The sequence below is a fragment of the Martes martes genome (assembly GCF_963455335.1).
Source record: "Martes martes genome assembly, chromosome: 8".
NCBI lineage: Eukaryota > Metazoa > Chordata > Mammalia > Carnivora > Mustelidae > Martes > Martes martes.
The window spans coordinates 90,955,293-90,975,681 of record NC_137895.1 but is presented as its reverse complement, the minus strand read 5'-3'; the positions used below and the strand labels follow the sequence as shown (position 1 = coordinate 90,975,681).

Sequence of the window (20,389 nt, the reverse complement as noted above, 5' to 3'; positions counted from 1 at the left end):
ATTCTTTTTTACCATGTTTACAATTGACATTTTAAAAAACAAGTTTACAAAATATTTCTTTACATTACCTTTTTTAAAGTATAAGGTCTCTTGGAACATCTAAGGTATATTTAATAATGACAAAACTCAATTTATCTAAAAATTTTAAAGAACATGGCTTCTAAATAAAAGATGGTACATTTATTTTAAGTATCTAACAAACACACTTCTATAAGCACCTGTATTGTATAATACAATCTCAACCTTTCATTTTATTCTACAACATGTCTAGAAAAAAACTTGTAATTTCATATTTCTTACATAAAAAAGTTTCACTTTGAAGAACAGAAAATTAAAGTTAGAATATATAGAATGGAAAGGGTTTCTAAGCTCGAGTAAGCTGAAGTGATCCAAATAATTAAATATTAAAGATCAATTCTTTTTTTTTTTAGATCAATTCTTACACTGGAAGGGTGAAGATTTTTTTTTAAATTTTTTATTTCTTTTCAGTGTAATAGTATTCATTGTTTTTTCACCACACCCAGTGCTCCATGCAATCTGTGCCCTCCCTAATACCCACCACCTGGTTTCTCCACCTCCCACCCCCCGCCCCTTCAAAACCCTCAGGTTGTTTTTCAGAGTCCATAGTCTCTCATGGTTCACCTCCCCTTCCAATTTCCCTCAACTCCCTTCTCCTATCCATCTACCCTTGTCCTCCATGTTATTTGTTATGCTCCACAAATAAGTGAAACCATATGATAATTGACTCTCTCTGCTTGACTTATTTCACTCAGCATCATCTCTTCCAGTCCCATTCATGTTGCTACAAAAGTTGGGTATTCGTCGTTTCTGATGGAGGCATAATACTCCATAGTGAATATGGACCACATCTTCCTTATCCATTCATCCGTTGAAGGGCATCTTGGTTCTTTCCACAGTTTGGCGACCGTGGCCATTGCTGCTATAAACATTGGGGTACAGATGGCCCTTCTTTTCACTACATCTGTATCTTTGGGGTAAATACCCAGCAGTGCAATTGCAGGGTCATAGGGAAGCTCTAAAAAATAGAGGGTCAAGATATCTTTATTCACTGTACTTCTTATGTTTTTATGTTACTTATTTCAACAGGCAGTATTATTTATCTGAAACAGAAAATATCTTACTAAACACATCTCTGAAGGCTTGTTTAACTTGCTGGTTTCTCAGAGTATAAATGAATGGATTCAACATAGGGGCAACTGAAGTATTGAGCACCGCTACTCCTTTGCTTGAAGTGACTCTTTCATTTGCAGATGGCTTTATGTACATGAATATACAGCTACCATAAGTGATGGATACAACAATCATGTGGGAAGAGCAGGTTGAAAAGGCTTTTTTCTTTTGCTGAACCAAAGGGAATTTTAGAATTGTCTTGATGATGTAAGAGTAAGAAAGGATTACTAATAACAACGTGACAATGAGGATCATCAAGGCCAAGAAAAAAGCAATCTGTTCTATTAAATGTGTGTCTGAGCAAGAAAGTTGCAGGACAGGAGAAACGTCACAAATGAAATGATCAATGATATTGGAAGCACAGAAATCCAGGTTCAGAATCAAAAACAATGGAGGGAAAATGGCCAGGAATCCAGTTGCCCAGGAACTGAGTACAATCTGATGACAATTTCTGTTGCTCATGATGGATGTATAATGCAAAGGTTTGCAGATGGCAACGTAACGGTCATAGGACATAGCTGCCAGAAGGAAAAATTCTGTAACGCCCAAGAATATGTAAAAAAACAACTGAGATATACAGCCATTATAGGAAATGGCATTTTCTCTGGTTACAATGGTGACTAGGAACCTGGGGATGCAAACACTTGTGAAAGAAATTTCCAGGAAAGAGAAATTACGGAGGAAAAAATACATTGGGGTCTTGAGATGAGAATCCAGTAGAGTAAGGGCAATGATGCTTAAGTTTCCTGTCATACTCAGCATGTAATTTAGAAATAGAAATAAGAAAATTATGATCTGTAACAGAGAATTATCTGTTAGTCCCAGAAGGATAAACTCTATCTGTTTTGTATGGTTCTTCATTTCTCTTTTGTGATTTCAAACAAATCCTAGAAATAAAAATTACAATAATAAGAAACTATATGAGTAGCTTTATATCCAGGAAATGATACATGAAAGAATCCATATTCACATATACACCCATTTATGAGAAGATATTCCATGAGGTTGAAGATATGATCTAGGACCATGCAACAGACACTATTTTTAAAAAGCACAATAGAAGTCAACTCAGTTTTAAAAATTGACTTGCAAATCTGTAATAGTTTATTTTTCACTGTTACTTACAAACTTTCAGCTCAATTGTAACTCATTCCAAATTTGTTCATTTCTTTTTTTTTTTTTTTTTTTTTAATTTTTTATTTATTTTCAGCGTAACAGTATTCATAGTTTTTTCACCACACCCAGTGCTCCATGCAATCTGTGCCCTCCCTAATACCCACCACCTGGTTCCCCCACCCTCCCACCCCGCCCCTTCAAAACCCTCAGGTTGTTTTTCAGAGTCCATAGTCTCTCATGGTTCACCTCCCCTTCCAATTTCCCTCAACTCCCTTCTCCTCTCCATCTACCCTTGTCCTCTATATTATTTGTCATGCTCCACCAATAAGTGAAACCATATGATACTTGACTTTCTCTGCTTGACTTATTTCACTCAACATAATCTCTTCCAGTCCTGTCCATGTTGCTACAAAAGTTGGGTATTCGTCCTTTCTGATGGAGGCATAATACTCCATAGTGTATATGTACCACATCTTCCTTATCCATTCATCCGTTGAAGGGCATCTTGGTTCTTTCCACAGTTTGGCGACCGTGGCCATTGCTGCTATAAACATTGGGGTACAGATGGCCCTTCTTTTCACTACATCTGTATCTTTGGGGTAAATACCCAGCAGTGCAATTGCAGGGTCATAGGGAAGATCTATTTTTAATTTCCTGAGGAATCTCCACACTGTTCTCCAAAGTGGCTGCACCAGTTTGCATTCCCACCAACAGTGTAAGAGGGTTCCCCTTTCTCCACATCCTCTCCAACACACGTTGTTTCCTGTCTTGCTAATTTTGGCCATTCTAACTGGTGTAAGGTGGTATCTCAATGTGGTTTTGATTTGAATCTCTCTGATGGCTAGTGATGATGAACATTTTTTCATGTGTCTGGTAGCCATTTGTATGTCTTCATTGGAGAAGTGTCTGTTCATATCTTCTGCCCATTTTTTGATATGATTATCTGTTTTGTGTGTGTTGAGTTTGAGGAGTTCTTTATAGATCCTGGATATCAACCTTTTATCTGTACTGTCATTTGCAAATATCTTCTCCCATTCCGTGGGTTGCCTCTTTGTTTTGATGACTGTTTCTTTTGCTGTGCAGAATCTTTTTATCTTGATGAAGTCCCAGAAGTTCATCTTTGCCTTTATTTCCTTCGCCTTTGGAGACATATCTTGAAAGAAGTTGCTATGGCTGATATCAAAGAGGTTACTCCCTATGTTCTCCTCGAGGATTCTGATGGATTCCTGTCTCACGTTGAGGTCTTTTATCCATTTCGAGTTTATCTTTGTGTACGGTGTAAGAGAATGGTCAAGTTTCATTCTTCTACATATAGCTGTCCAGTTTTCCCAGCACCATTTATTGAAGAGACTGTCTTTTTTCCACTGGATATTTTTTCCTGTTTTGTCAAAGATTATTTGACCATAGAGTTGAGAGTCCATATCTGGGCTCTCTACTCTGTTCCACTGGTCCATGTGTCTGTTTTTATGCCAGTACCATGCTGTCTTGGTGATCACAGCTTTGTAGTAAAGCTTGAAATCAGGTAACGTGATGCCACCAGTTTTATTTTTGTTTTTCAACATTTCCTTAGCAATTCGGGGTCTCTTCTGATTCCATACAACCAAATTTGTTCATTTCTTAAATAAACTAGATAAAACCGTGGTTCCAGATTCAAAAATCATTCATTCATTTTAATTATTAATTTCACCAAAATAAAAATGGCGGTGTAATGAATTAAGACCCACAGTTAAATTCTGAATCTTTAGGTTTCACATTAAAGTGATATTTGATTAAAGCCCCATTGTAGCCTCTTGCAACTTTTCTATGAATTACTGATGAAGACAGAATATGACAAAAGAAAAAGAGTGTAAGAGTGTGATAACACCAAAAGAAAACAAAGTGTGATACCACAACAAAATAAATACTAGTTGAATCTATAAAAAAAACTGAAACAATATAAAGCAGATAAAACCACATGTACAAAAGTCCAGTAATGGATCTGAGCAAGGAGAAGGACAATCCACTCTTAAGATGAAGTTTTGGGATGCCTGGGTGGCTCAGTAAGTTAAGCATTGCCTTTGGCTCAGGTCATGATTCTGGAATCCTGGGATCCAGTTCCCAGCATGGGGCTCCCTGCTCTGTGGGGTGCCTGCTTCTTCCTCTGCCTGAAGTTCCCCCTGCTTGTTCTCTCTCTTCTTCCGACAAATAAGTAGATCAAATATTTTTTAAAAAAAGACTGAAGTTTCAATGGGTCTTTTATTGTTTAAGAATATGAGTATTTAAAGAATATCCCCCTAATAATATCCAAAATACTAAATTAAAACTATTATAACAATAAGTTCAGTAATGTGAAAAAACTTTTTTCCTTTACAAAGGAAAAAAAATGTTTAGAATATATAATGACATATTTACCTTTCTCAAAAGGCAATTCAATTTTCACATTACATATACGCTATATGTCATGGCATAGTTTGAAAAGTAGAAAATAATTTATTTAAAAATAAACAATTCTTTAAATAATTTTATTCATTTAGATAATTACATTTTAAAGTCATTTAAAATAAATTGCAAAAAAGTTTATACAAACTGACCCCAATTTTATAAATGTCTGCATATGATACATGAAGGTATGATTTCTGCAAATATATAAAGTAAAGTACTTTCAATGAGTTGTTATCATAGGTCATTTATATTTTTCATTAAAAATTTGGTCATTCTTATTAATATGCTACCAAAGAAATTATGCAATGGAACATGCTTTCTCTATTTCCTCTAATTTATTATTTTATAAAAACAAAGTGAATTCAGAACACTTATTGGTTATATATTTTAGAGTCATATTTTCAATTAAAATATTCTAGTGAGGCACTTCATTTTCCTATTAATCTGAGGAATTGTTATCAATTTGCTAATTAAATAATGTATTTCCAAATGAACATAAGCACTGGCAGAGAGAGAAAAAAATACATATGTGTTATATAGTGCATTTTTTCTTTCCTTTAATAAAAAAAATATTTAAATTACATCCCTTATTAGTTTTGTGAATCCATTATCTTTGCCTGTTCTGAAGTTGTTCTTCTTTTTATTAATGAATACATAATATTTTTCCTTTTATATGATTTAGCCCACTACCTCACATACAAATTCACAAGCCGCACAAATTATCACTGATGTTTTTATTGCTCAAAGTGTTAATAACAATTAGCATCTCCAAAGAGCTCTATTTTCCATTTTTTAAAAAATGTATTAAAACATGTAATATCAGTTCTCCAAGAAAAAATACCCTCCAATCTTGTCATGTTTGATTGACTTGTAGAGTTGTCAGGCACTTTTTTTTTTTTATTAAATTTTTTATTTATTTTCAGCATAACAGTATTCATTGTTTTTTCACCACACCCAGTGCTCCATGCAATCTGTGCCCTCCCTAATACCCACCACCTGGTTCCCCCAACCTCCCACCCCCCGCCCCTTCAAAACCCTCAGGTTGTTTTTCGGAGTCCATAGTCTCTCATGGTTCACCTCCCCTTCCAATTTCCCTCAACTCCCTTCTCCTCTCCATCTACCCTTGTCCTCTATATTATTTGTTATGCTCCACAAATAAGTGAAACCATATGATACTTGACTCTCTCTGTTTGACTTATTTCACTCAGCATAATCTCTTCCAGTCCTGTCCATGTTGCTACAAAAGTTGGGTATTCGTCCTTTCTGATGGAGGCATAGTATCAGGCACTCTTTATCTAGGGAGCACTAGGATAATCCTCATTCCCTCCACAGTTTTGCAGTGCAGTATCTGGTTTAAACCACTTAAGTATTAAAAATGCTGGTGGAAATGCATAAATCGAACTTGAAGCTCTTGCATTTGTGAGCAATAATTAATGCTTTATACAAGGAACAATATTAAAATATCACTTTTATCACCACTATTTGTATAACTTACATGGTATTTGTAGTTATTCTTAAATTTTTGAGAGAAAATAATCCCACTACTTTAAAATATCACCACTATTTTACTTACCATGAGCAGTTTATGTTGGTATTTTTTTTTCTGTAGTTTACATGAGCAAGGATCAACAATAATGAAAGGCAAACATACTCACTAGAAAATAATATTTAATATTGTAGGCAGAAAGATTAATATAAAATTATCTCATGTTAATTCATACAAAGAGATAAAGTGTGAATATTTTAATAATGTGATTTGTCTGCACTATCACATATATCTAAACATATGGTAGTATCTATGCCTTGGATAGTAAAGATTTCTCATAAACTCCTCTTCTTAATGCTGTATAATTTTTAAAAAGATTTTATTTATTTATGAAAGAGAGACAGAGCGACAGAGGGAACACAAACCGTGGGGGACCAGGAGAGGGAGAAGCAGGCTCTCTGCTGAGCAGGGAGTCGGATGTGGGGCTGGATCCCAGGACTCTGGAATCATGACCTGAGCCAAAGGCAGATGCTTAAGGACTGATCCACTCAGGTGCCCCATTAATGCCATATAATTTGTAAAATATGTGTCCAACTAATCCTACCTCACAAACATTCATGAAGATTATCATAGCTGAGATGATTAGATTGAAACTTGGGAAATATTTATTAGTTTCAAATTATCTAAAAGGAATGAATGTATCTCCACAAGAAATCTAAGGGGATGGTGTCTCTAAGGAGAAATAGGAAAGATGAAAAAACATTCAAAAGAACTTACGAAACATCAATTGGCCTTGTCTTTATTCTTTCATTAAGTATAAGCTTATTTTTTCAGGCATGATGATAAACAACTGTTAGAATTGTTTCATTAAAAAAATGCTCACTTCAAGACAATCATGTAGACAATCAGCAAGACAAGTCATGCTCTAAACTAGCAGAATATTTTGGATCATACATAATAATACATGCCAAGATACCAATAATACATGTCAAGATAATTCCTTTTGAGGTTTTGTAGGTTTTTTTCAGAACATACGAATCTATCACTGGGAGAACAGCATATGGGTACCTAACCCAAATACTGCTACTTATAATTTTTTTTATAAGCAGCTGTGTTCAATATTAAGAAAAGAAATAGAACTTCTGCTTAATATTATGATTTGAGAATATTTTCTTCAGTGATTTGAGAATGTACACCAAAGTTCAACCTTTTTGAAATATTACTAATCACTATAACACCTATCATTTATTGAATATTTGCTATGCATGAAGTACAGTGCTGATTGTCATACATACATTATTCGATTTAATCATCATAATAGGCAAAGTACAAGAAATTATGAATGTTTTTGGCTGTTGAAAAAACTGAGAATTAGGGAAATCAGTTTATGTGCTTACACTCATGACAAAGTTGAGAAATTATAGAGACAGAATTGCAATTAGATCTTTAATTCCAAAGTGGTGATAGTTAGATGATAGATAGATAGATGATAGATTGATATAGATAGATAGAAGAAAGGGCTATTTAATCTGGAAAATAAGCAATAACCTAATGCCTGATACCTAGCATATGAGTGCTAAATTTTTTAAATTAATAATAATGATGGAAAAATTGATATTCTTTTTTGTTTTTTTGTTTTTTTTTTAAATTATTTATTTCTTTTCAGTGTAACAGAATTCATTGTTTTTGCACCACACCCAATGCTCCATGCAATCCATGCCCTCCTTAATACCCACCACCTGGCTTCCCCAACCTCCCACCCCCTGCCCCTTGAAAACCCTCAGGTTGTTTTTCAGAGTCCATAGTCTCTCATGGTTCATCTCCCCTTCCAATTTCCCTCAACTCCCTTCTCCTCTCCACCTCCCCATGTTCTCCATGTTATTTGTTATGCTCCACAAATAAGTGAAACCATATGATAATTGACTCTCTCTGCTTGATTTATTTCACTCAGCATAATCTCTTCCAGTCCCGTCCATGTTGCTACAAAAGTTGGGTATTCATCCTTTCTGATGGAAGCATAATACTCCATAGTGTATATGGACCACATCTTCCTTATCCATTCATCTGTTGAAGGGCATCTTGGTTCTTTCCACAGTTTGGCGACCGTGGCCATTGCTGCTATAAACATTGGGATACAGATGGCCCTTCTTTTCACTATATCTTTATCTTTGGGATAAATACCCAGTAGTGCAATTGCAGGGTCATAGGGAAGCTCTATTTTTAACTTCTTTTTTTTTTTTTTAATTTTTTTATTTTAATAAACATATAATGTATTTTTATCCCCAGGGGTACAGGTCTGTGAATCGTCTGGTTTACACATTTCACAGCACTCATCATAGCACATACCCTCCCCAATGTCCATTTCCCCACCACCCTCTCCCATCCCCCTTCCCCCCCGCAACCCTCAGTCTGTTTCTTGAGATTGAGTCTTTTATGGTTTGTCTCCCTCCCAATCCCATCTTTTCATTTTTTCTTTTCCTACCTCCCCCCAAACCCCCCCACCTTGCATCTCCACTTCCTCATATCAAAGAGATCATATGATAGTTATATTTCTCCGATTGACTTATTTCGCTAAGCATGATACCCTCTAGTTCCATCCACGTCGTCGCAAATGGCAAGATTTCATGTCTTTTGATGGCTGCATAGTATTCCATTGTGTATATATACCACATCTTCTTTATCCATTCATCTGTTGATGGACATCTAGGCGCTTTCCACAGTTTGGCTATTGTGGACATTGCTGCTATAAACATTCGGGTGCACGTGCCCCTTCGGAGCACCACGTTTGTATCTTTAGGATATATACCCAGGAGTGCAATTGCTGGGTCGTAGGGTAGCTCTATTTTCAGTTTTTTGAGGAACCTCCACACTGTTTTCCAGAGTGGTTGCACCAGCTTGCATTCCCACCAACAGTGTAGGAGGGTTCCCCTCTCTCCGCATCCTCGCCAGCATCTGTCATTTCTTGACTTGTTAATTTTAGCCATTCTGACTGGAGTGAGGTGGTATCTCATTGTGGTTTTGATTTGTATTTCCCTGATGCCGAGTGATGTGGAGCATTTTTTCATGTGTCTGTTGGCCATCTGGATGTCTTCCTTGCAGAAATGTCTGTTCATGTCCTCTGCCCATTTCTTGACTGGATTATTTGTTCTTTGGGTATTGAGTTTGATAAGCTCTTTATAGATTTTGGATACGAGCCCTTTATCTGATATGTCGTTTGCAAATATCTTCTCCCATGCTGTCAGTTGTCTTTTGGTTTTGTTAACTGTTTCCTTTGCTGTGCAAAAGCTTTTGATCTTGATGAAATCCCAATAGTTCATTTTTGCCCTTGCTTCTGTTGCCTTTGGCGATGTTCCTAGGAAGAAGTTGCTGCGGTGGAGGTCAAAGAGGTTGCTGCCTGCATTCTCCTCAAGGATTTTGATAGATTCCTTTCACACATTGAGGTCCTTCATCCACTTTGAGTCTATTTTCGTGTGTGGTGTAAGGAAATAGTCCAATTTCATTTTTCTGCATGTGGCTGTCCAATTTTCCCAGCACCATTTGTTGAAGAGGCTGTCTTTTTTCCATTGGATATTCTTTCCTGCTTTGTCGAAGATTAGTTGACCATAGAGTTGAGGGTCTATTTCTGGGCTCTCTATTCTGTTCCATTGGTCTATATGTCTGTTTTTGTGCCAGTACCATACTGTCTTGATGATGACAGCTTTGTAATAGAGCTTGAAGTCTGGAATTGTGATACCACCGACTTTGGCTTTCTTTTTCAATATTCTTTTGGCTATTCGAGGTCTTTTCTGGTTCCATATAAATTTTAGGATTATTTGTTCTATTTCTTTAAAAAAATGGATGGGATTTTGATAGGGATTGCATTAAATGTGTAGATTGCTTTAGGTAAAATAGACATTTTCACAATATTTGTTCTTCCAATCCATGAGCATGGAATATTTTTCCATTTCTTTGTGTCTTCCTCAATTTCTTTCATGAGTACTTTATAGTTTTCTGAGTATAGATTCTTTGCCTCTTTGGTTAGATTTATTCCTAGGTATCTTATGGTTTTGGGTACGATTGTAAATGGGACTGACTCCTCAATTTCTCTTTCTTCTGTCTTGTTGTTAGTGTAAAGAAATGCGACTGATTTCTGTGCATTGACTTTATATCCTGACACTTTACTGAATTCCTGTATAAGTTCTAGCAGTTTTGGAGTGGAACCTTTTGGGTTTTCCACATATAGTATCATATCATCTGCAAAGAGTGATAGTTTGACTTCTTCTTTGCCGATTTGGATGCCTTTAATTTCTTTTTGTTGTCTGATTGCTGAGGCTAGGACTTCTAGTACTATGTTGAACAGCAGTGGTGATAATGGACATCCCTGCCGTGTTCCTGACCTTAGCGGAAAAGCTTTCAGTTTTTCTCCATTGAGAATGATATTTGCGGTGGGTTTTTCATAGATGGCTTTGATAATATTGAGGTATGTGCCTTCTATCCCTACACTTTGAAGAGTTTTAATCAGGAAGGGATGCTGCACTTTGTCAAATGCTTTTTCAGCATCTATTGAGAGTATCATATGGTTCTTACTCTTTCTTTTATTAATGTATTGTATCACATTGATGGATTTGCGGATGTTGAACCAACCTTGCAGCCCTGGAATAAATCCCACTTGGTCGTGGTGAATAATCCTTTTAATGTACTGTTGGATCCTATTGGCCAGTATTTTGGTGAGAATTTTCGCATCTGTGTTCATCAAGGATATTGGTCTGTAATTCTCTTTTTTGGTGGGATCCTTGTCTGGTTTTGGGATCAAGGTGATGCTGGCCTCATAGAATGAGTTTGGAAGTTTTCCTTCCATTTCTATTTTTTGGAACAGTTTCAGGAGAGTAGGAATTAATTCTTCTTTAAATGTTTGGTAGAATTCCCCTGGGAAGCCGTCTGGTCCTGGACTTTTGTTTGTTTGGAGATTTTTGATGACTGTTTCAATCTCCTTACTGGTTATGGGTCTGTTCAGGTTATCTATTTCTTCCTGGTTCAGTTGTGGTAGTTTATACATCTCTAGAAATGTATCCATTTCTTCCAGGTTGTCAAATTTGTTGCCATAGAGTTGCTCGTAGTATGTTCTTATAATTGTTTGTATTTCTTTGGTGTTGGTTGTGATCTCTCCTCTTTCATTCATGATTTTATTTATTTGCGTCCTTTCTCTTTTCTTTTTGATAAGTCTGGCCAGGGGCTTATCAATCTTATTAATTCTTTCAAAGAACCAGCTCCTAGTTTTGTTGATTTGTTCTATTGTTTTTTTAGTTTCTATTTCATTGATTTCTGCTCTGATCTTGATGATTTCTCTTCTCCTGCTGGGTTTAGGCTTTCTTTGTTGTTCTCTCTCCAGCTCCTTTAGGTGTAGGGTTAGGTTGTGTATTTGAGACCTTTCTTGTTTCTTGAGAAAGGCTTGCACTGCTATATATTTTCCTCTCAGGACTGCCTTTGTTGTGTCCCACAGATTTTGAACTGTTGTGTTTTCATTATCATTTGTTTCCATGAATTTTTTCAATTCTTCTTTAATTTCCTGGTTGACCCATTCATTTTTTAGAAGGATGCTGTTTAGTCTCCATGTATTTGTGTTCTTTCCAAATTTCCTCTTGTGATTGAGTTCGAGCTTCAGAGCATTGTGGTCTGAAAATATGCAGGGAATGATCTCGATCTTTTGGTTCCGATTGAGACCTGATTTATGACCCAGGATGTGGTCTATTCTGGAGAATGTTCCATGTGCACTAGAGAAGAATGTATATTCTGTTGCTTTGGGATGGAATGTTCTGAATATATCTGTGATGTCCATCTGGTCCAGTGTGTCATTTAAGGCCTTTATTTCCTTGTTGATCTTTTGCTTAGATGATCTGTCCATTTCAGTGAGGGGAGTGTTAAAGTCCCCTGCTATTATTGTATTACTGTTGATGTATTTCTTTGATTTTGTTATTAATTGGTTTATATAGTTGGCTGCTCCCATGTTAGGGGCATAGATATTTAAGATTGTTAGATCTTCTTGTTGGACAGACCCTTTGAGTATGATATAGTGTCCTTCCTCATCTCTTATTATAGTCTTTGGCTTAAAATCTAATTGATCTGATATAAGGATTGCCACCCCAGCTTTCTTCTGATGTCCATTAGCATGGTACATTGTTTTCCACCCCCTCACTTTAAATCTGGAGGTGTCTTCGGGTCTAAAATGAGTTTCTTGTAGGCAGCATATTGATGGGTTTTGTTTTTTTATCCATTCTGATAACCTGTGTCTTTTGATTGGGGCATTGAGCCCATGAACATTCAGGGTAACTATTGAGAGATATGAATTTAGTGCCATTGTATTGCCTGTAAGATGATTGTTACTGTATATTGTTTCTGTTTCTTTCTGATCTACTACTTTTAGGGTCTCTCTTTGCTTAGAGGACCCCTTTCAATATTTCCTGTAGAGCTGGTTTGGTGTTTGCAAATTCTTTCAGCTTTTGTTTGTCCTGGAAGCTCTTTATCTCTCCTTCTATTTTCAATGATAGCCTAGCCGGATATAGTATTCTTGGCTGCATGTTTTTCTCGTTTAGTGCTCTGAATATATCATGCCAGTTCTTTCTGGCCTGCCAGGTCTCTGTGGATAGGTCCGCTGCCAATCTAATGTTTTTACCCTTGTATGTTACAGACTTCTTTTCCCGGGCTGCTTTCAGGATTTTCTCTTTGTCGCTAAGACTTGTAAATTTTACTATCAGGTGACGAGGTGTGGACCTATTTTTATTGATTTTGAGGGGCGTTCTTAGCATCTCCTGGATTTTGATGTTTGTTCCCTTTGCCATATTAGGGAAATTCTCTCCAATAATTGTCTCCAATATACCTTCTGCTCCCCTCTCTCTTTCTTCTTCTTCTGGAATCCCAATTATTCTAATGTTGTGTCGTCTTATGGTGTCACTTATCTCTCGAATCCTCTCCTCGTGTTCCAGTAGTTGTTTGTCTCTCTTTTGCTCAGCTTCTTTATTCTCTGTCATTTGGTCTTCTATGTCACTAATTCTTTCTTCTGCCTCATTTATCCTGGCAGTGAGAGCTTCCATTTTTGATTGCACCTCATGAATAGCTTTTTTGATTTCAACTTGGTTAGATTTTAGTTCTTTTATTTCTCCAGAAAGGGCTTTTATCTCTCCGGAGAGGGTTTCTCTAATATCTTCTATGCCTTTTTCGAGCCCGGCTAGAACCTTGAGAATTGTCATTCTGAACTCTAGATCTGTCATGCTACCTATGTCTGTATTGATTAGGTCTCCAGCCTTCGGTACGGCCTCTTGTTCTTTTTTTTGAGGTGAGTTTTTCTGCCTTGTCATTTTGTCCAGGTAGGATTTGCTTTCTCCTGCTGTGGAATTCCGCTGTTCTTGGTGACTGAAGTTGGTTTTGGATGGTTTCTTGTTGATCTTCTGGGGGAGGGGCCTGTTGTAGTGATTCTCAAGTGTCTTTGCCGCAGGCGGAATTGCACCGCCCTTGCCAGGGGCCAGGCTAAGTAATCCGCTCGGGTTCGCTTTCGGGAGCTTTTGTTCCCTGAGCGCTTTCCGTAGAGTTCCGGAGGACGGGAATGAAGATGGCGGCCTCCCAATCTCTCGGCCCGGAGGAGCCGAGAGCTTGGGGTTCCGCTCCTCAGTGCACTCTCAGAGCAAAGCGCCCAATAGCCCCGCCTCCCTGGCTTCTGGTCGCGCCTCGAGGAAAGCAGTCAATTGTTGGAGCTGGAGAAAAGCGCCGGGTCTCTTTTGTCTCCGTGGCCTCCGGGCGCGCTCCGAGCCCACCCAGCCTGCGACCGGCACAAGGTAACCCCGGGCTTAGAGCTCACTCCTCGGCTTTGTCGCTATAGCCGGCTTCCCCGCTCTAATACCTGCGAGCTCTGCGGCACTCAGACATCCCCAGTCCTTCTGTGACCCTGCGGGTCCTGGGGTTATGCTGACCCCGCCTGGGTTTCCCCCCAGTTTAGCCTCTGGAGCGATGTCTCCCAGTGGAGCCGACTTTTAAAAGTCCCGATTTTGTGCTCCGTCGCTCCGCCGCTTGCCGGGTGCCGGCCCCTCCCCCCAGGGTCTATCTTCCCGTCGCTTTGGATTCACTTCTCCGCAGGTCCTACCTTTCAGAAAGTGATCGATTTTCTGTTTCTGGGATTGTTGCTCTTCTTCTCTTCGATTTCCCGTTGGATTTATAGGTGTTCACAATGGTTAGATAAGCTATCTAGCTGATCTCCTGCTACCCGATGTCGTCTCAGCCTGCTACTTCTCCGCCATCTTGACTCCTCCTCCCTATTTTTAACTTCTTGAGGAATCTCCACACTGTTCTCCAAAGTGGCTGCCCCAACTTGCATTCCCACCGACAGTGTAAGAGGGTTCCCCTTTCTCCACATCCTCTCCAACACACGTTGTTTTCCTGTCTTGTTAATTTTGGCCATTCTAACTGGTGTAAGGTGGTATCTCAATGTGCTTTTAATTTGAATTTCCCTGATGGCTAGTGATGATGATCATTTTTTCATGTGTCTGATAGCCATTTGTATGTCTTCATTGGAGAAGTGTCTATTCATGTTTTCTGCCCACTTTTTGACATGATTATCTGTTTTGTGTGTGTTGAGTTTAAGAAGTTCTTTATAGAGCCTGGATATCAACCTTTTTTCTGTACTGTCATTTGCGAGTATCTTCTCCCATTCTGTGGGTTGCCTCTTTGTTTTGTTGACTGTTTCCTTTGGGTGCAGAAGCTTTTGATCTTGATGAAGTCCCAAAAGTTCATTTTTGCTTTTGTTTCCTTTGCCTTTGGAGACATATCTTGAAAGAAGTTGCTGTGGTTGATATCAAAGAGGTTACTGCCTATGTTCTCCTCACTAGTATTTTTCAAAGAGCTGGAGCAAATAATCCTAAAATTTGTATGGAATCAGAAGAGACCCCGAATTGCTAAGGAAATGTTGAAAAAGAAAAACAAAACTGGGGGCATCACGTTACCTGATTTCAAGCTTTACTACAAAGCTGTGATCGCCAAGACAGCATGGTACTGGCATAAAAACAGACACATAGACCAGTGGAACAGAGTAGAGAACACAGATATGGACCCTCAACTCTATGGTCAAATAATCTTTGACAAAACAGGAAAAAAAATCCAGTGGAAAAAAGACAGTCTCTTCAATAAATGGTGCTGAGAAAACTGGACAGCTATATGTAGAAGAATGAAACTCGACCATTCTCTTACACTGTACACAAAGATAAACTCAAAATGGATGAAAGACCTCAACATGAGACAGGAATCCATCAGAATCCTAGAGGAAAAATTGACATTCTTACATCATAAATGTAAAAACTTTTTCAAGAAATGAAATGAACTCATGAAGCTTTTTTGAATATACCTTTAAGATAAAAATTTGATTTTTCAACCATATTTTATATGTCTTAACGTTTAAAGGACCATAGTACAGGAAGAAAAAAAAACTACAATTGATGATAAATAGAAATAAATGAAGTAACAGCATTTCACACTGAACACAGGGGTAAAAATCAAAGATACAGAAATAATTAGTGTGTAATTCTTTAAAATATTATGCTCTGATTACTGGCTGCCCATGAGATATATTCTAAAGAGTAAAAGGATGACAAATAAATCTAACTTTGTTTGTTATTATTGGTGGTATTGATGGAGTGATTCTAATTTCATTTTGTATACATTTTAGCATAGGACAATTTAATAAATATGTTGATGTAGAAGGTAAAAAATGTATTACTCTATAGGACCCTTCGTTTATACCTTTTTTATGCTGGTTATAATTTATATTATGTTTATATACATCAGAAGGTCCACCAGATAATGTTATAATTTTTGCTTTCAACAATCAGTTTTATGAAAGGATTTGCATACCATTGGTGTTTTTGTTTGTCTTGAATGTTTATTAGAAATCTACAACCAAGCCATCTGAGCCTGAAGTTCTCTTTATAGGATGACTTAACTATGTTTTTGTTCACTTTAACAGATACAGGGCTGTATGGGTTAGATATTTCATCTTTCTTGAGCTTTGGTCAATTGTATCTTTCAAAGAATTCGTTTATTTCATTTAAGTTGCCAAATCTACTCTGCAGATGTTTTCAAAATATTTCATTTGTATCTTCTTAATATCTGTATAATCTCTAATGATGTTATTGCTCTTATTCCTGATAAATCTTTTCTTTTCTTTTTTCCAGCTCAGTCCCACAGCAGTTTTATCAATTGTTATTTATCCCTTCTAAGAATCAGCTCTTGATTCCTTTGACCTTCTCTCTTGCTTTATTGTTTTCTGTTTCTTCAAATTTCCCTTATTGTTTCCTTTCTTCTGTTTAGATACTTTCTCTTTGACTTTTTACATGTAGATTGCCTAAAACATCAAAAGTAACAATGAGAAATCACACAGCAATAACAACATTCATCTTGTTGGGACTTACAGAGGACCCCCAGCTGCAAGTTTTCCTTTTTATCTTCCTATTTCTCACCTATGTGCTGAGTATTACTGGAAATCTGACCATTATCATTCTGACATTCATGAATTCTCATCTTAAAACATCTTTGTATTTTTTTCTTTGAAACTTCTCCATCTTAGAGATCTCATTCACAACAGTGGTTTATGGCAACCCTGAGCTGAGAGCCCATTCCTGGGCTCACTGTTAGCATCTGGCCTCCCCACTCCAGTGTGTGGGAACTCTGCTGCACTCAGGCACTCCTGATCTTCCTGTGGCCCCAAGGATCCTGAGACCACACTGTCCCACCTAGGGTTCTGCCCCTTTCAGGCAGGGTTGTACCTGCCTGGAGGTACCTCACTGGAGCAGATTTCTAAAATTTCTGATTCTGCAATCTGATGTTATATCATTATATATCACTTCCCAGTATCCTGCTTACAGAGGGATCCTCCCCCTCCCTTATTTGCCTCCCCCCCCTGCTGAGGTCTATCTTCCTATATATTGCTTTGGATTCCCTTCTCGGCACCTCCTATCTTGCAGAAAGTGGCTGCTTTTCATTGAGTTGCAGCTATTATTTTCCTAGATCTCCAGCTGAGTTCACAGGTGTTCAGGATGATTTGATGGCTATCAAGCTGAGTTTCTGGGACCAGAAGAAACTAAGGTCTCCTACTCCACCACCATCTTGAACTCTACTCCTTCAGTGGTTTATTTTTCTAAAATGATTGTTTCTCTCAGAATAGAAGAGTCTGGATGGAAGATGCTTACATTTTTGTGTGCATCAAACATCTCTGGAGGGACACATAAAAGGACATATGATAATGAATGACTCCATGGCAGAATGAATAGTAGGGGAAAATGGTGAGGAAGGGACTTAATTCCCACTGTTCATAATTGTGTTTTCAGTTTTATAACATTTGCATGTAATCCATATGAAAAAAGATGTATGAAATAAAATCTACCTTATAAAAAGCTGAAAGAATTAAATTATCTCCAGAAATTCAAATCAATATTAAATATTTTAAATAACTTCACTTAGATGTAATACTCATATAATACATGAGCATTAGAGGAAATATGAAATGAAGATCAGAGTAGTGGAAAATTTCCTGAAAGAGATCAGTTCTAGCTTATTCTTGGAAGACATTTTGCTAGTCATAATTATCAACTTAAAAATAGAGCTTCCCTATGACCCTGCAATTGCACTACTGGGTATTTACCACAAAGATACAGATATAGTGAAAAGAAGGGCCATCTGTACCCCAATGTTTATAGCAGCAATGGCCACAGTCGCCAAACTGTGGAAAGAACCAAGATGCCCTTCAATGGATGAATGGATAAGGAAGATGTGGTCCATATGCACTATGGAGTATTATGCCTCCATCAGAAAGGACGAATACCCAACTTTTGTAGCAACATGGACGGGACTGGAAGAGATGATGCTGAGTGAAATAAGTCAAGCAGAGAGAGTCAAGTATCATATGGTTTCACTTATTTGTGGAGCATAACAAATAACACGGAGGACAAGGGTAGATGGAGAGGAGAAGGGAGTTGAGGGAAATTGGAAGGGGAGATGAACCATGAGAGACTATGGACTCTGAAAAACAATCTGAGGGTTTTAAAGGGGCATGGGGTGGGAGGTTGGGGGAGCCAGGTGGTGGGTATTAAGGAGGGCATGGATTGCATGGAGCATTGGGTGTGGTGAAAAAACAATGAATACTGTTACGCTGAAAAGAAATAAAAAATTAAAAAATAATGATGCCTCAAATATATATGTATTTCATTCATATTCATACTTTCTGTTGGTGGGAACCAGAGGAAATATACAATAATATACAAGTGAAAGACCAATGTGCTAAAAAGTATATAACATTGAAGAAGAAAATTAAAGAAGGTACAAACAAATGGAAAGACATCTTTTGTTCATTGATTAGAAGACTTGATAATGTTAAAATGCCATACTATTCAGAAGGATCTACAGATTCATTGGAATCCCTATGGCCCTCTTCCAAACAAAATAGAAAAAAAAAACTAGTCTAAAATTCATATGGAACCATAAAATTAATTAATAGCTAAATCTATCTTGAGAAAGAACAAAGCTGGAGGCCTCACACTTCTTGATTTCAAAATATATTGAGCCTCTAGCAATCAAAAGAGTATGGTAACAGCATAAAGACAGCCATATCGACCAATGAAACAGAACATAGAGCCCAGAAATAAATCCATACATATATGGTCAACACATTTTCAACAGGTGCCAGGAATATACAATGGGGAAAGAATGGTTTCTCCAAATGTTGTTGGTAAAACAGGGTATCCACATACAAAAGAATGAAATTGGACCATTATCTTTTTTTTAATTAAATTTTTTATTTATTTTCAGCATAACAGTATTCATTGTTTTTTCACCACACCCAGTGCTCCATGCAATCTGTGCCCTCCCTAATACCCACCACCTGGTTCCCCCAACCTCCCACCCCCCGCCCCTTCAAAACCCTCAGGTTGTTTTTCAGAGTCCACAGTCTCTCATGGTTCACCTCCCCTTCCAATTTCCCTCAGCTCCCTTCTCCTCTCTATCTACCCTTGTCCTCTATATTATTTGTTATGCTCCACAAATAAGTGAAACCATATGATACTTGACTCTCTCTGTTTGACTTATTTCACTCAGCATAATCTCTTCCAGTCCTGTCCATGTTGCTACAAAAGTTGGGTATTCGTCCTTTCTGATGGAGGCATAATTCTCCATAGTGTATATGGACCACATCTTCCTTATTCCATTCGTCCATTGAAGGACATCTTGGTTCTTTCCACAGTTTGGTGACCGTGGCCATTGCTGCTATAAACATTGGGGTACAGATGGCCCTTCTTTTCACTAAATCTGTATCTTTGGGGTAAATACCCAGGAGTGCAATTGCAGGGTCATAGGGAAGCTCTATTTTTAATTTCCTGAGGAATCTCCACACTGTTCTCCAAAGCTGCACCAGTTTGCATTCCCACCAACAGTGTAAGAGGGTTCCCCTTTCTCCACATCCTCTCCAACACACGTTGTTTCCTGTCTTGCTAATTTTGGCCATTCTAACTGGTGTAAGGTGGTATCTCAATGTGGTTTTGATTTGAATCTCCCTGATGGCTAGTGATGATGAACATTTTTTCATGTGTCTGGTAGCCATTTGTATGTCTTCATTGGAGAAGTGTCTGTTCATATCTTCTGCCCACTTTTTATGTGATTATCTGTTTTGTGTGTGTTGAGTTTGAGGAGTTCTTTATAGATCCTGGATATCAACCTTTGTCTGTACTGTCATTTGCAAATATCTTCTCCCATTCCGTGGGTTGCCTCTTTGTTTGGTTGACTGTTTCCTTTGCTGTGCAGAAGCTTTTGATCTTGATGAAGTCCCAAAAGTTCATTTTCACTTTTGTTTCCTTCACCTTTGGAGACATATCTTGAAAGAAGTTGCTGTGGCTGATATCAAAGAGGTTACTGCCTATGTTCTCCTAGAGGATTCTGATGGATTCCTGTCTCACGTTGAGGTCTTTTATCCATTTTGAGTTATTCTTTGTGTATGGTGTAAGAGAATGGTCGAGTTTCATTCCTCTACATATAGCTGTCCAGTTTTGCCAGCACCATTTATTGAAGAGACTGTCTTTTTTCCACTGGATTTTTTTTCCTGTTTTGTCAAAGATTATTTGACCATAGAGTTGAGGGTCCATATCTGTGTTCTCTACTCTGTTCCACTGGTCT

The 20,389-nt window shown here is 37.7% G+C and overlaps 1 protein-coding gene across 1 annotated transcript; it reads right to left on the bottom strand.

Moving 5' to 3' along the window:
• Positions 1–1,113: 1,113 nt before the first annotated feature.
• On the bottom strand, positions 1,114–2,052 carry LOC308347472 (olfactory receptor 6C70-like; the record flags this gene model as incomplete). The annotated part of the gene is made up of 1 exon (XM_080810947.1): positions 1,114–2,052. The coding sequence occupies one exon, from the start codon at positions 2,050–2,052 to the stop codon at positions 1,114–1,116; it is 939 nt and encodes a 312-aa protein (XP_080667073.1).
• Between the last annotated feature and the right edge of the window lie 18,337 nt (positions 2,053–20,389).